Source organism: Anabas testudineus, chromosome 3 (genome assembly GCF_900324465.2).
Source record: "Anabas testudineus chromosome 3, fAnaTes1.2, whole genome shotgun sequence".
Taxonomy (NCBI): Eukaryota; Metazoa; Chordata; class Actinopteri; order Anabantiformes; family Anabantidae; genus Anabas; species Anabas testudineus.
This window is the reverse complement of record NC_046612.1, coordinates 4548629-4566074: the sequence shown is the minus strand read 5'-3', so window position 1 is coordinate 4566074 and position 17446 is coordinate 4548629. Positions and strand designations below refer to the sequence as shown.

General features: G+C 39.7%; 1 protein-coding gene across 1 annotated transcript; it reads right to left on the bottom strand.

Moving 5' to 3' along the window:
• Positions 1-788: 788 nt before the first annotated feature.
• fam120b (family with sequence similarity 120B) lies at positions 789-16127 on the bottom strand. The gene is made up of 15 exons (XM_026379063.1): positions 16070-16127; positions 15571-15709; positions 15072-15262; positions 14798-14931; positions 14534-14656; positions 14032-14223; positions 13367-13637; positions 12659-12842; positions 11781-11882; positions 11203-11375; positions 9403-9495; positions 5918-6124; positions 5606-5747; positions 1027-1282; positions 789-845 (listed from the first exon to the last, which is right to left on the bottom strand). The coding sequence occupies exons 2-15, from the start codon at positions 15704-15706 to the stop codon at positions 815-817; spliced, it is 2235 nt and encodes a 744-aa protein (XP_026234848.1). The 5' UTR covers positions 15707-15709; positions 16070-16127; the 3' UTR covers positions 789-814.
• Between the last annotated feature and the right edge of the window lie 1319 nt (positions 16128-17446).

Genomic DNA, 17446 nt, shown 5'->3' with positions numbered 1-17446 from the left:
AATATTAGAATATTAAAAATTCACCATAATTATAATGAAGCTGTAAAAGTGCATGTTGATGTTCTTGATTGTTCTCATATTTCTCTGGTTACAGACAAACACAGAAGTTAATGAGAGGTCTCACACTGTGGAACTTTCTCTGTATCCGTTTCCTTCTGTGGGTTTTAACAACGTTCACAGAACTACAGGAAGACACTCAGCATGAATGTACGCACTATACATTCCCCATCAACCCAGCAAAGCACAGATGAACTCCTGCGTGCTCAACAGCGTCAGGGTGGAAATAACTTATGTTCTTAATCAAAGATTTCAAAAACATTAAGATCTAATTTATAAGAGCTGTTACTCAAATGAAAACGTCATGACTCCATAAGAGTTTTGACAAAAAAATAAGGTCACAATGGAGGAAACTCTAACAATAGTACCAGAAATGATTAATCATAACGGTATAAGATTGTAGAAGTGTATAAATCAGTGGTATCAATGACCTATTTTAGCTGAGACGGGATACCAGATTTCTCTAGTTAAGACCATTACTTTAATGGGATTCTGACAATGATCCTTTTATTGTCAAAGTTAGGAGGTGAAAACAGGCTTAAGGATTAATCCGCTTCTCATGTTTGAAGTGGCTCATTTCTGTGTTTGTTTGGTGACTTCTCCTGTTCATCATGTGTCAAAGTAAAACACATTGCCCTGAGATAATTCCCATTTCTTAACCTAATTCATCTTTTACTCAGAGAGTCCTCACAGTTCATCAGCTTGTTCAGAGGAATTTGATTTCATTTAAATCCTCTCCTTTATGTTAAAGGTGGAGTTATGTTCCTGGTGCAGGAGGCTGTGACCATCTGCGAGAGGAGAGGAGAGGAGAGGAGAGGAGAGGAGAGGAGAGGAGAGGAGAGGAGAGGAGAGGAGAGGAGAGGAGAGGAGAGGAGAGGAGAGGAGAGGAGAGGAGAGGAGAGGAGAGATTATAGAAACGACAAGTATTAATGAAAGGTGACTGTAGTGATATTTTAGAGCTGGAGTTACCTTGGAGCCAGCTGGTATCTCCTTCCGTTGTGATGCGATCGACCTCTGAACTGTTTCCCAGGATGGCTCGTGTTCTGGGGACCTCCATCAGAGTAGCTGGGATACAGGTGAGGATGGTGATGTTGTCCTCCTCTCTCCCAGGGTCTCTCTCTGTTTTCATAATCACTTCGGTGTCCTCTCACCTCCCCTCTCTCCCTCCATCCACGTCCATGGCCTCCTGTTGTTCCTCCTCTCCCCCTCCAGCCCTCACCACTGCCTGATGACCGAACAGAAGAACAATCAGACTCAGTTTTATCAAAAAAGAAAATCACAGATGACTGTTAAAACTAATTTAAACATTCATAGTCACTAAAAACATATTAGTCCCACACGAACACTCTATTTCCTGACAAAGTTTAATAGTTTGTTTTATTAGACATGTGAGATTTCCTCATTTGAGTTCTGTCTGTGATTTCCTCACTACTTTGAAGTGTACTGGGCTGTAACGCACAATGGCTTTGTTTTTATTTTATTTAAGTGGTTAAAACTAAAAACATCATGCTCAACAATACTAAAAGCGGAAGCTGGGGTGCAGTCAAAACCAAATGAATGAGATCATTTATTTTGATTTAGTTGTCAAATCAGCACAGACAGAGGCGGAAATGCACAAATGACTCAGCTATGCTTTTTCTATAGTGTGCCTATTTTATTACATGGCATTTACAAGACAACACAAGTATAATAAAACAACAAATAAAGGACAACTGCATAAAACACAAAGCTATGAAAGTGTTGGAACTCAGAAACAAGCTGCGAACACAACACTGATACAGTATTATCACACTTTAAGCTGACAGAGTAAACTTGTTAGCAAACAGTTTCTTATTTACACATCAAGCGGAAGCAGCACTTGTTTGGAGTCATGTTTCTGGCTGATGATGATGAAAACGCTGATGAGATCACAAAGATAAAGCTTAAAAAACAGACTGAAGAGATGGAATACAACAAAGTGAAAGATGCTACAAAGCTCTGTGGAGCTGCAGAAAACCAGTGGATAATTCTCAGTAGGTTCATCACTAAGACAGAACAGATCCATGTTTTCATGTTCAACGTGTTGTACGTTTCAAGATGCTCCTTTGTAATTGGTTAATTAGCTATTTAGTTAGTGGCTGGTGAATGTAGGTGCTTCAACTTTGCCTGTGACTCATTTAGTCTTAAATACTTTTCTGCTTAAGACTGGAATCAATATTTTAAATTTTACATAAACTTTCACTTAGTTTCAGCTTTAAAGTGTTTCCTACATTGTGTACGTTGCCCATAGTTGTTGTAGGTATCCTCGATCTTGGAGCTGTATACCTCCAGAGACCAGTTACTGGCCCTACCAACTTGACCAGCGTTTTTCCTGCTTGTTTGTTGTTTTTTTATTGTCTGTTGTTCTTTTCTCTCTCCTCTTCCCACTCACCTCAACCAGTCGAGGCAGTTGGCCTCCCACCCTGAGCCTGGTTCTGCTGTAGGTTTCTTCCCCTAAAGGGAGTTTTTCCTCTCCACTGTCTCCTGGTGCTGCTCAAATGGGATTTCTGGCTTTTCTATATAATTCTATATACAGTTATATTTTGTAAGGTCTTAAACTTAAACACTGTTAAGTGCTTTGAGATGACTTCTGTTGTGATTTGACGCTATACAAATAAAATGTAATTGAATTGAATTGCTCAGCGGCCATCCATCACGTTAGTTAGTCTCCTCAATTATAGGACGACGTTGGCCTTCACTGTTTTTTTATTTTAAAACTCTGGGGCTGTACTTCAAAGGAACCGGTGTGATGAGATCAGTAGGACTTCAGCAGACTTCAGTCCAGCACCAACTTTGAATTCAACAATCTTAGGAGAACCTGGCTAACCACCCCACTCTCTTTGTCTTTCTCTCTTTCATTCTTACACTCTCACACACACACAGCTCACTTTAAAGTCTGCCCACAATTATTTCAAGGCTACCCGCAGACCAGCAAAAAAAATACCAAACGCAGAGGGCATACACACTCATCAAGCCTGAAAAACGTTGCCAGCGTTGAAAGCCAAATTATTCTGAGAAACACAAAACACTTCATGAAACTGAATCTGTACAGAGAACTGTCATCAACAAACATATCGCAGCTCACACAACTAATATAAAAGTGTTTTCCCCTTAGCTACTAATGAAATACATAAATTAGAGAAGCTTGTGACAAACTTTCACTTAAGCAACGTTCACATATGTGGCAGATTTTAAGCAATTACAAGGTGCTCGAAATAAAACATCACGTCCAACTTTAGAACGTGCCCAAAGGGAAATGTACCAATGTGGGCCAAATCAGGCCACCGTCCTACCATCAATCCACTGCCTGAGTGTGAACGTGCACAAAAAGCACATGAAAGCATGCCACACATACGTGAACAGTGTGTTAGTCCGGCCGCAAGCACCAAAACCTTTCAAAGGCCTATTTCAGTTGTTGTTATGTCTTTTGGAAAACTTTCTCACATTGAGATTTAGAGTAAAACCAAAAATACAGAGAGCAAATGTCTGGAGGAGAGAATAGAGAGACTTTATTGCTCTAAAACAGATTATTTTTTAATTGTCCTCTACAACGAATATAATTCAAAATAAAAATATTGTTGTTTTTGTCTTTTCTGGACAGAAATAAACTAAAGAGACAGATGACAGCAGCTATAGTGGATTCACTGTTGGAGTGTAATTGGAAGGGCAGGCGGGCAGAGGAGATATTTGCTGAGGAGACTAAACATCAGGCCTGGTTCCAAACAAAAACCAAGCTGGGCCCTCAACGTTACCACATAGCGCCACCACTACTCTCACGCACACTCATACTCTCTCTCTCTTCCTCTCTCTGTGTGTCTCTCTCTCACTCACACAAACAGACACTTTTCAGATCCCCACAGCTCTGTAGTAATGATTGGTGTCTGCGTCTGGCAGAAATGAAACACTGAGGTATAAAGAGTGTATACCCTTCCATCTATAAAACCAGAAACATCCTCATGAGACCCACATGGGTTGACTTGGGCAAAAAGCAGACAGTTCGGCGCAAATCTGAGACTCTGCGCCAACATGGCACGCAGGGAAACAGTCACAAAAGGTTTATAAGTTGCAGGCTTCAACAGAAACTATGGGTTCACATTTCATAAGCGACTGCTGACCGGGTACTGAGCAGTAAACTTCAAACGAGCCTGACAATGAGAAGCATCACACAGACAGACCACATTAACATGCAGAGGAGACTAGTAGGTGTGTACGAGGGTGAACATGAAGATTTTTATCTGATAAAGTGGAACGACGTCTGAAGAACCAGAAAAAGAAATAAGGAAAAGGAAGATGAAAGTAAGCAAGGAGGATGAAAAGTGAAACAGAGGGGAACAACAGTGGGGAAGGGGAGAGACAGAAGAGAGAGGTCTGTAATCAGTTAGTCTTGTTGTGTGTCTTAAAATAGAGCTCTCCCAGCCTATAAACAGAAACCTACTATTACTAGTGCACTGACAAAGCAAGTCTCAGACCCGAGTGCGCTGGTATGTGTTAAGGCTGCAGCACACATGGAGCTCGTTAAAGCACGGCCCTCTGGGTAATGTGGTTCTCTGAGGGGCACCAGAGAACTACAACCACAGATCAAGTGTCGGATTAAAATGCTGCTTCGCCGTTCGGCTCCAGGAGTATTTTCACTAGTTTTTCATCTGAGATGCAGTTTGTTGCTTCCAATCTGATCACTGGAGGCTTTTTCATTCTATGTACTATGGACAGTAATTAGAAACACAGACTTCAAAGCTACTGGAGACTTTCAAATATAAGACAGAGTAACTTTTAATCCAAAAGCAACTTACAAGTTACAACATACAAGGTAAAGGCAAGGTAAGGAGGTCTTGCCTAAAGAGGAAGTAGGCCACATAGAGGGCAGCGATCTTACCACTACACTATCCAGCCGCCATTTATAACGGTTCCTTTGGTCTTTGTGGTTATTTAGAAAGTTTAGAATATAGATAAGACAGTAAAAATGGAAAGAGAATGACATTTGCCAAAAACAGATTTGCACTTTGTGGTTCTATGGAGTCCTAACCACGAGGCCACCAGGGCGCCCTAGAAACACCACATTTCTTAATTCAGGTCAAAATGTTTTTCTCTCTTTGACCTTTACTTAACCAGCACGGTATCAAGATCAAAGGGTTTTTTTCCATAGAGTCCTGGCAGCATAATTACGATACAGAAAACCACTGTTCACAGTCAAAGTGAACAGTGGAGTGAACAAAGGAGACAATATCTCAAGAAATCTAAAGCTATTCACCAAAACAACTGCACATGTTTACTTCAGTACTTAAATATCCATGATGTGGTTTGTGCTTCATCACCATCATTAAAGATGAATCAGAAAGTGTAGAGAATTTGTTGTGTTTGGTGGTTGTAGGCTGTAGTCATTTAACTCACTGCCGCAAAACAATTAAAAGGACGTCCAAACAGCTCAAACACTTTCTTTAAATTGCCACAGATCAATACATCAATATCTTTTTAGATAAAATATTGATAGACGTATCTATCAAACATATCATCAGTCAGTCAGATGTCTCACCTGTGGTTCTGTGTCCTGATGTGCTTTTATGAAATTGCTCTGGTGCACTGGGTCTGGGTATGGACTGCAGGACTCTGCCTCTTTTCCTGCAGGTTTCAATAAGTTTGTCTCTCAGGTGGAGAAACAAAGACAAACAGGACGACTGAAAAGACACAAACACAATAACACACTTCAGTCGAGAGTTGAGCAAAGAAAATCCTGCTGTTCATATATGTTTTAAAATAAAACCAAAAAACAACTAGTTCACAATTTTCTCTCTCCTCAAAATCCTACTACACACACTCCCCTTTTTATTTTCCTGTCCCCACTCACATCTCTGTCCAGCAGCACCGTTTCCTCTGTGCCACTGTGTGCCAGCAGGTACTTTGAGTGGAAAAGTCGTCCGTCAAAGCTGTGCCAAGGCACCAGGGCAGTGCTGGGCAGCGGGCAGCCACTGGCACAGTTAGCGCCCAGCAGGTGGCTCAGTCCTCGGACATAAAGAGATCCCAGCTGCACCGCACGACTAGACAGAAAAGGCAGCTGAGAGAACAGAAAGAACAAAGTTTTGATTTGTTTTGCAGCACGTCATGATCATTATCACAAGGATTGATTCTGCCAAAACGCTTGGAGTTTCAAGTTGCAAATGACGCTTTATTTCATTTCAATCGTACTGTATCTAAGGGCAGCTGGTAGAGCAGCCATGCGTGAACCCAGGGTCAGTGGTTTAACTCCCAGGTCCTCTTGGCCACATGTCGAGGTGTCGCTGGACAAGACACCAAAACCCTGTGTTAAAACCATCACTTAGGTGGAGCTGTCCAAAAAAACATTTCCCTACAGGGAATAATACATGATATTTTTATCATTAGTCTCACGATTTTGTCTTAATTGATTTCTTACTTGTTGTTTTTATTTTCATTCTAAAACTTTTCCTTTGCTTATGTAAAACACTGTTTGAAATGTATTATACAAATAAAGCTGCCTTGCATTGCAGCAGCTGTGACCAGCAGGTCAAACTTGACTTCAGCACAATAAATTCCTCCAATTCTAAGTCTAACAAACCAAAAAGCAGATCCTCATCCCCCACAACACAGCCAGTCACTGACCTACACCACACATGAAGCCAGATCTGACTGCAATACAAGATAAATTGTTTTAGATCATTCATCTTAGACAAATTGACAGTAAAAACTGTGGCATTAATAAAAATAAACAAACAAATATCTTCCTGTACTGCAGCATCATAGAAAAACTCCTTTTGCAAAGACACATCTGTTCCTTTAGTGTGTGTAATGTCACCACCCAGAACATACCCCTTAACATTTCCTCACAGTTGCTAAAATAATTAGTGTTTTTCAGCCCCAATTTGTGCAACCTTATCTGCTCCCTCCTGACACATAAGACAAGTGGTTATAAAAAAGTCAGACCACCCACTTCACAGTCACTTCACTTCACTCTGCTTCCTCCTGCTCACTGACACATGACAGTGTCCAATCTACAGTATCTCTCTCCCAATGTTTATCTCATTTATTGGCCAAGATGGCATCAAATTTGTTGTTGAAATCACTGTATATAACAGAGACACACTTAGAAAAAAGATAATAAATTATTCTGGATTTAATTGGCAATTCAAACTTTTTTCTCGGGTAAAATACAATTTTGAGAAGTAGAAAAAAACAAGGATGGGGAAAAAAAACTTTATTAGCCTCCATATTATAGGAAAAGAAAAGTGGTCCAAACCATAATTAATGCTCACTTTGTAATGATTCAACATATAATTAAACTAATATTTCAATATATTTAAGCTCCACACAACCCAATCAGATTTCTTACCAATGATTTATGTTGCAGTTACATACTGAAAACTTTGTTGATCAAGTACTTTACTATGTTTTTACAATATATAAAAGGTTGTTTGCTCATAAATTTCAAGAAAAGACAGAAAGAGGAACTGGAAGACGGCAATAAAGAACAATAAGATGATCAAGAAGTGTGTGTGTCCTCTGCCCTCACCTGTCTAACAGATAGCACAGATAACAGTGATTACATGTACACACACACGTGCGCACACACAGCCCTGCCTGCCACCTGCTTCCAGTCAAACACAGCTTCACCTACTGAAAACAATGAACCACAGGACAGAGACACAAAAGCCTGAAGGCACGAACAAACATACGACACAAAGAGGGAGAGGGATGTGAAGAGAGATAGAAAAGGAGAAAGTGGTCGAGTGTACAAAAGTAGACGAACATGAGAACACAGAAAGTGGGAGAGACAAAGACAGAAACATGAGCGTGTGTGTGTGTGTCCGGCGGGGCGGAGTGTGCCTGGTGTAAATAGCTAAATAGCTCCATGTGGTGAGCGTCAGCCAGCACAGACAGGCGACTGTCGCCAGAAAACTCTCTGTCACACAGTCACACTCACACACACACCACAATCACAGTCCCATGGGGAGGAATGTTGCAACGAAACCAGTGCATCCAAAACCTACCCATAACCCCTTTCCCCTAAACACAAAGTGACTCATTTCTACTCAGTTGCATGTGCACACGCACATTTGTCTTTCTCACTGACATAATACATTTACCTACGACTAAATGGCCAATTTCAACCGTAAACAAAATCGAATTCTAATCTGAATTAGAAAACCAGGTCTCCAACTGCTGTTTGACTCTTCTGCCCAAAATGTGCAGGAAACGACAAATATGAAGATTTGCTCACAAAACAATTAAAAAAACGTGCTGACACTCGCGATGTGCCCATACACACTGTAATGTGGACGAACATTAGATGCAGCACTAAAACTCTCCCAGACAGCATATTCAAATCAACGCCCAGCCCTAATTATTGTGTAGAAAACAGACAAGCAGCAAAAATACAAATTACTAGACATAAGTATGGTAATTAAGCAGTAAAAATAAATGGGGCTACAACAAGGCAGCAAACAGCACAGCCGTTTCCCAGAGAATGGGAAAGCACAGCTGACTCTGGTATCTGTGAGCACCCACAGTCACATGAAGACTTTCTGAAATGGTGGTAGTACTGTTGCTGCAAAGCTCATTTCAAAATCTTGCTACGGTGATCGTTATTTTGAAAAAATGACAATTGCAATCAACCCTAACCCAAGGCCAAGTGTATTTCACTGGTCGGTTGTCAATTTGTATTCACTCCAAGTAGAGGTACCACTTTAAATGCACTAGTTAAGTTGAAGTGCTGATTTTTAGTACAAATAATAAAATGTATTAAAGGCTAAGTAACCGACTTCTGGGCTGAATTATTGTATTAATGTCTGAGTCAGTCTGAAGAGGTCTGCACTTGATTTTATTCCACAGGTACCTCTTGAATAACATTTCTGTAGAAATATAAAATATCCAGGCCTTCAGTATCAAAAGATGCTGAAAGTACCAAAATCCAAAAGCAATCATTATGCAAAATGGCCCATTTCAAAATGATTAATATTAAATTACTGGTTCATTAATATGTAGCACTTCAGTGAACTATATGATCAAGGTGGAGCTAATTTAACTACTTCATGTATTGATAAGTGGTTAAATGGTAATCATTTATTGGCTCATTATTTGTCTGAAATTTAGTAGACTAAAAGTATAAGGTACAATTAAATGGAATAATAAATAAAGTACCACTACACTACAGCATTTGAGTAAATGTACTTTATGTTCCTTTCCAACACTGTGTTAAGCAGTGGTGAGAATAATAAACTGTAGTGAACCAAGTCTTTATGCAGAAGGAAACGTTCTTGAAATTCTTTTTTGACTTTACACCATGTTCAGTAGATGTGTTTATTTGTGCTTGTAACTGACCTTGATCTGTTGAAGCTCCTGAGTGGATTTTAGTCTCAGACACACAGCCTGACTCAGGTAAGCGTCCACGTCCTCTTGAGACAAAGTCTGTACCTAAACACACACATAGACGAAAATATATGGTTAGCCAATTAAATCACATCCCAGTTTGTCTTCTGCGTGGGTCCGTTTGTTTTGTCTGCTTTCTATGCAACAATTCAACAAAGAAAGAAACAATGCTGAATGCAGGAACAACGCTGCCCAGCTGTGTTCAAAACAAACAAAGCCCCGAGCTATTTAAACAGGGAATGTGAATGCAGCAGTGATTAGACAACGACAGATACTGTGGCCTGTCAGCCTGTCTCCTCATCTTTGTCGTCTAACAGTGAATCTGACAAGCCGCTCTCCAGGCTCTTCATCCATTTTAATGACTGGAGTGTCTGTGTGCCTGTCTGACCAAAACTCAGATGCTTGTATCTCTAAGTGTTCGATTATCTTACCTACAGTTTGTTAAAACGTCTCTGGTCATATCTGCCATAGTTCTTGCTTTTTGTGTTTGGATTTAAACTTAATTGTTCAAGTCTAAAGACAACAACTGAGAATAATTCCTTTTGAAAACAGAACAGGAGAGCAAATTAAGACCCATTTACAACTTGGTTGCAAAGTTGTCTGTATCTAATGTATAATTTGTGTTTATCTTCTGCTAAATGACGTGTGAAGCTTCATCCAGGTGATCTGATCCTGTGATCTAAAGCTCAATCAGATGACGTTAGTGCAAAATGTTCAAACAGAAAACACAAATCGCTTCTTGTGTTGTGTACTTTAAAATGCAAGCATGGTGCTGTAGGAGTTTAAATAGATAACAAAGCATTACAATAACACTGAAATCAGCGCGTTTGTAGTGTAAATGTTACAAAGACAGAGGAGAATTCAGATTTGTCCTTGGGTCATTATCAGACCTGGTGACTGGAGTTAAACTGAGCATTCAATTAAAAACACACATTTGAACAAATGCTCTGGTAAAATGCCAGAAAAGACAAAAAAGGAAGAAAAAAAAGTAAATATTGAATAAAACCCGTGACCAAACAAACATGTTGTGGCCAGACGCGTGAGTGAGGTTTATAATCAGTATAAAAACTCCTGTCAGTGGACGTTAATGGCTTCAAAACAACACAGAGCAGACTGTCAACAAGTCATGTTTAACTTCATATCACAAGTCGACAAAAGAGCTAAATAATTGTTGTATACATGTTACACAAGTAAATCCCAAATGAAAAGCTCCCTTTTAAGTTTAACTGTCACCAAATACGTTTGCCTTTCATTTTCTGTTTACATGAATCACCAAGTGTAGCTCTTCTACCCATTCACTGGCATTATCTTGGCTAAAAATGCCTAAAAACAAACAGGTTCTATTATACTCAGCTGTTTCATTTAGCAGCTTAACGTATCCATTGAAGGCTGAGCCAAAACGTGCTGCTCAGCCCACAAAAACAAAAAGAGACGTCAACATTCAAACCACCCATAGTTAATGATGTTTTCATGTTTTCTGCAACTCGAACACCCAACATGATTGATGAAGAAGGAGCAGGGAATTATTTAGTATGGTTGAGACAGGATATACTTTCTGATACTTCTGTGTAATTCATGAGATATGTGAGTGATTATGTTCAACAATTAAATCCTGTGTGCATGAATGTTTCATTTACTTTTCCCTTTCCTGATTCTGACTGTAATTTATTTGACTGTTGTTGAAAAAACATTGATTAGAAGTTGCCTAATCACCTTGTTTCTATCAAATACAAAACAAAAAGTTATCACTACCTGGAGTACTAAGTAAGTGACCAGACACAGAGCAGCCAGGAGAGAGTCGTCAACCGCTCCATACAACTCAGAAAGCTCCTGGCAGTCAAATACTGAAAGGAAGGATGTCAGGCGGAGGGTAGACACTTCAGGACCAGTGCCAAACCACAACAAGTCCAGGCTGGGACGATCACCTACAAATACAGACAAATTCAGAGAGAGAGCGAGAGAGAGAAAACAAAAAGGAGAACACACTGGGACTTGGCTTTAAATGTAAAAAGACCGCATGAGCTGTGATTGATATGTTTGAAGTAGTAATTTTCATACAGGTTGTAGTCAGAGGCAACAAGACTCAACCTTTCAGACTCATTATGATGGACACTGAAACCTATCTTCAACTACAGTTGCTAGTTTAATTACAGAGGAAAACATAATTCCTAGGAAACAGTCAAAATACTTTTATGACCACATGATTCATTTAGTCGGTTGTTATCTGGAGAAAATGATCATCATCCCAGTGAAAAACATTCAACAGACACAAGCCCAGCACAAAACACTCCGCTTTTCAAGTTTCATCAAGATTTTAGCAGGTACAGTACATGGGAGGCTGACGGGAACAGGGTGAACCATGTCGGGTTCCTTCAGAGGGTTTCCAGGGTAGACAAACCATTCTCTGATTGGTGGAAGGTCCTCGACGCTCCCTGAAAACACACAGAAAAGTCAAAGTCAAAGGTCAAAGTTAGACTTGGATTAACTTTACACCACTGTCTGGTGTAGACAGGTGAATTTTAAACTACAGTATACACATACTGTACTCAACTACTAAGCATGTAGTATTTCTGATTGGTGTTAAATGTCAGTGTCTATATGCACAGGCTGCATGATGTGCATTCATTTCTCTGTGCTGATATGTGACTTCATCTTTAAATACATGTCTGTCAATGTGCATGTGTATGGCTATGACTACATGTACAGTTAGCGCCATGTGTATTGACAGTGACACAGTTTTTACCATTTTGGTTCTGTACACCACCACCATAAATCTGAAATGAAACATTCGACATGTGCGTGTAGTGTAGATTACCAGCTTTAATATGAGGGTAAGGTTTAAAATATTAGATGGACAATGTGGGAGCTAAAACCGTTTTTGTTTATAGGCCCTCAAAGAGTCTCAAAATATTCAAAATAAACTAATAATCATAAATAAAATTGTCAGTTTTAATACTTCAAATCAACTGAAGTCTGAAGTGAGTCACTGGCTTCTGTCTGGGTCTCATAGACATCACCAGATGCTAGGTTTTATAACTGGTGACGTTTTATCAGGACTTTTGTGGCTGTTTTGCCTTCAGTATTGTCTTTAGGAAGTGCTCAGTTAGATGGTAGTTAAGTTCGACTTCTCCAAACACATATGAATCTAACTGTATGCATGATTTTTTGTCACAGTAAACTAATCCATCCAGTCAATTTACAGTCCTACCATCATGTTCGAGCAGCAACAGCAGTCCGTAGATGCGCTGTCTGCAGGGCTTGTAGACGAGAGCCTGAGGCAGCAGTTCAGCATCTTCCTCATCCTCCAGAGTGTTGCTACATTCAATGAGTCCTTTACACACAACACCGTAAACCATGAAACCCTCTGCTGCTACATGCTTTTCTATACAAACCTGAGAAAAGAAAAATAAATCAGATGGTAAAACGTGTTTTCTAAACCTGATAACCCTTCACTCTAACGCTGAAGAGAATTCTATAGACACACAAGTATAGTGCTGTGAAAAGATCTATATTTCCTCTGTTTGTTTCTTGTACTAAACTGCTTAAGATCTTCAAACAAAATGGAAGTCTGAGCAAACACAAAGTACAAGCTTTAGATGATAACTGCATTTTTAAGCAAAAAGTAAATGTAATATCAACTAGGCACCTTTTTACTGCAGCAAAAACAGAGTCCAGATCCACAGTGAGAGACACTATGTACAGATGGAGAAGACTTGGAATAACAGTGAAACTTCCCACACGTGGCTGACCTTCCAAGAGTTCAACAGCACATTGACGACTCATCCAGGAAGTCACTAATAATCTGGTTTAAGTTAAATTTTGTTTGAAGATCTGAAACAATTTAGTATGAGATACACACAAAAAGAAATCAGATCATCTACTTTTTTCACAGCATTGTCTCTTATGAAGAACATACCTTTACTGTTTGTGAACTAACATATTTCTCAAAAGCAGAGGAAGAGGGCAGCGCAGGAATGTCACTTTGATGAAGGGTGTATTGTCCGGGTAGTAAGTAGGAGCAGATCCCTTTCTTTACTAGTTCTCTCTGAGGATCTGACAGATTCAGAGACTGAGGAGGATACCCAGTCTCTAGGTCCTCTTTGCCCCATAGAGAGCTCACAAGCTGGGCTACTGCTAGGACCTTCTGCCCCTGAGGTGCACCAGAGTGTGATGGAGGACTGTTTTTCCTGAGAAACAAGAAAACAAAGTTATCCTCATCTGAACTTTAAGATGGCTCACTGTACCTAAACCAGATGGGACTTTTGTTACTACTTCTGCAGAAGAAAGCTCACATTTATCTGGACCTAGGTTATGTAAACTGATCATACCTCTCAAAGTGTGGAAAGTGGAGTGTGGAGAAAGTTGATGCTTGTAATTACAACAACAGAAATCCTGCTGTGTTACAAGTAACTCCAGTCAGGAAAATTACAAATTAAAACATTTTTTAAATATTAGAAACTGGTATTTATGCTCTTAAACCTAAACATGATAAGCAACAAAGGTGTCATTTAATTGGAAGAGGATACGAAAGAAAATTCAAACTTAGGAAATACCAACAAAATAAAGTAAAATCACAGACACCTGTATGTTGCCATTGCATTATTCCTGATGTGCTGCATCTTCTCCTCTGACACCACATCATTACCAAGAAGACAGGCGAGCAGTGGTAGTTGGTTAACAGACAATCCAATGGTTTGGCAGAGTCTCTGCCGATCGTACAGGACAGTGGTCATGCTGTTTATCCGCAGCTTTGCCACTGATAGGTATGGGGCACTATAAAAAACACACATACATGCTCATCCACATGTTCATGGTTTATGAACAATATAGAGTGCCAGAATCTGTGCATGTTTTATCAAACTCAGCATTGTAGCTTTATTGAGTAGGCCGCTTAGACCATTCAGCAGGTCAGTAGGTCAATAACTTTAGAAGTTGTATATGTTTAAATTAAATAGAGACTTTAATTTGGATTTAGCTTGTAACATCCAGCAGCTTTACTAGTCGAGAGATCATGGTGTCTAATACCTAATAGGGGTTGACTGTTTGACATTTAAAAAGTGAATACATGATAATTTCAACAAACCTGTCATATATGACAAAGTCTGTGTCCTGACCCAGAATGCCCATGCTGCTATGCTGACGAGCGTAGCTGGCAATCTCATAGTCGGCCTCCCGCAGAGAACAGAACACTTCCTGACCCAGTGAGCTAAAAACAATAATTAAACACATAATAAGAAAATAACATTAAAACAACAAAGGAGAAGTAAATTCTACGATAAACAGCAGAAACAAGAACCATGATGTGGCTAAGGGATGTTGCATCATAATGTGTCTTTAAAATGCTGACCTGAGAGCAAAGTGTGTGAATGTTGCCAGGCCAGAAGGCAAACAAAAGAGCTCTCTACCAGGCTGCTCTCCATGTAGCTTAATGTGACGAAACAGTTTTGATACCTCCCTGTTCACTCTGCGTCTCCTCTTCACCTGTAGACAAGACTAATTGTTTATTTAGAGACCTTGACAGTTGAGATTTCAACATGGGACAATAAACGCATTTTCCTTATGTGTTCTCGATACGATGACATTATGAACATCGGTAAAGATGTTTCTGTTTCTTTCCTCACCCACTCTGGTCTCTTCTGCTCTTCCACCACCCCATCAAAGAAGAAGACAAGTCTGATGCCTGCTGATGTAAATGCCTCCACCCAGTTCTTCAGGACATCCATGTACTCCTTCCACTGCCCCCCACACACCCAGTCCTTACATGAGTACCAGTGGCACAGGCAAGCCATACCATCCACAACAAGTGTGGGATCTACAAAGCGAGAAAATAGAAATGTAAAAGCCAGTAGATGACGTAAACTGCAGTAAATAACAGTCAGCTCATCACTGCTTTTTTGTGAAGCACCCTTTTTACTACATACTATTATTCATATTAAAGTGTTTTAAAATGTTCTTTGATTTTAGTTCTGTATATTTAGCCTTTACTGGATGTTTTGTTGTATTTTATAGTATACTCTGCACAATAAAAATAAATTAAACATGTGCTAAATCAGTTTAAAATATACAACCACTGCTGCTCCCCCAACTATCTTACTGACTACACACAGAGACCAACTCAACTGGTGGTGTTTGCTGTGGCTGTGCAGCCTTGCTGGCTTTTGGCAGCATGTTGTCTGGCCAAGTCTCTCAGATTGACCGTCACACAGGCTTCTGGACAGCAGGAGTCCAGGAAATGCTGAAGACCCTTCACACCCATTTTCTACAGAGAAGAGACAGAGAAGACACAACTGATGAGATACATTAGCAAGATGCTAACAAGTGTCGGTTTACTGTTCTACAACTTTCATCTCACGTCTTCGTACCACCCTATATTGTAAGCATTGTTTTGCTGAGTTAGCTTCACACCGCTGCAGGATGACAAACATGTCATGTGCGGTTTGTTTAGTGTGTTCGGTGACTATGGACCAGAATGCTAACAGTTAGCCTAGCTTCTAGTCGCTAAACTGAATGATTCCGAGGCAGCCCCGGTTCCCACCGGAACAAACTGACTTGTTTTATGCTAAGCTACGTCTGCAGATATTCACACTCCTTAATAATGTTTGAGACAGCAGACACTTACTTTAAAATCTCGGCGGACATGGGGAGTGTAGCCGCACTGTTTACTAGATGTAAATGCAAATTACTTCCTGTGTTCTACGCGTGGCGTCATCACGTTGCAAAACAAAGCACACGTGCTCGGCACATGAAGCGGAACAGTGCAAGAAAATACGAAATAACAAGTAAAAGTCTTTTATTAAAGAGATTAATTAAGGAAAAATAGGCAAGAATGATTTTAAAAAGTCTATTTAAGGTATTAAAAGTAGAAGAACTCGGCTCCTGTGACTTAATTTCTCTGTTACAAGTATAATTCCTGCAACCAAACTTTTACTTAAGTACAAATACAAACATATAAACATTCAAATCTACCCATTACAATTAGAGAATGCAAAGCATGTAGCATCAAAAACTGAAAAAGAAAGCCTATGGAGTAAAAGCATAAATTAACATAAAATGAAGAGAATTGGACAAATGCAGAATAATGTAAATTATTATTATTGTTATTTTCCACCACTGTTATCATGTACATTTTTAGACAATATTATATTGTTGAAAACATATAAACATAGTGTGGGAAAAAAGAAAAAAGGTTTGTTCTCTTTTAAATAAAAATGTCAAAACGTGAATTATTTAAGTTTTGCATTGTATCTTATAACTGTATTGTTTTAATGTACTAACCTAATTATAAAAAGTAACTAGAAGCCACAGCTATCAGAGAAATGCAGCAGAGTAAAAAGTTCCTTGTGAAATGTAAATGAAGTAGCATAAAATGAAAGAAAAGAACATTTACCTCAAAACTGTACCTATGTACAGTTCTTGAATACATGGATTTTCTTACTTTCTATTACTGGTGATTAATATAAAAGAATATTTGCATCTTTGAGCCACAAACTGGACCTAATTTAAATAATCACAGTACTAATTCTGCTCTCATTAAAAAACATCCTAACGTGGCGTGAATGAGAATTAACCATTGAGGTTTTGTTGTTGACTCAGTCCTCCCATAATAACTCTCCAGGCTAGGATCAGAGATGGGCTAATTGCTCTCCAGGCTCTCCTGCTGGAGAATGGGGGCTCTTCTCCGGAGTCACAAGCTATTAGGTCTACCTTTTCAACACAAAGCACCCCCGTCCCTTCCACTCTATTGTCTGAGCAGAGCAGCAATAAAGAAAAGGGACATATGCTGGCTGTCAGTCCAGCTGTCAGCATCTGTCATTCCTCAGCCAGATGCTCTGTGGACTGGGGAGGACAATCGACCCCTCCCTGTCAACTGATCTTCAAACAGGGAGGAGCTGTGTTGTAAATCTGCACCCCCATGATTGCACTGAAAACGTATGACCGCTGGACTCAGCAAACTTTAGGTTTCAGTCACAGTTTTACCCTTTACGTGCCTCTGGCT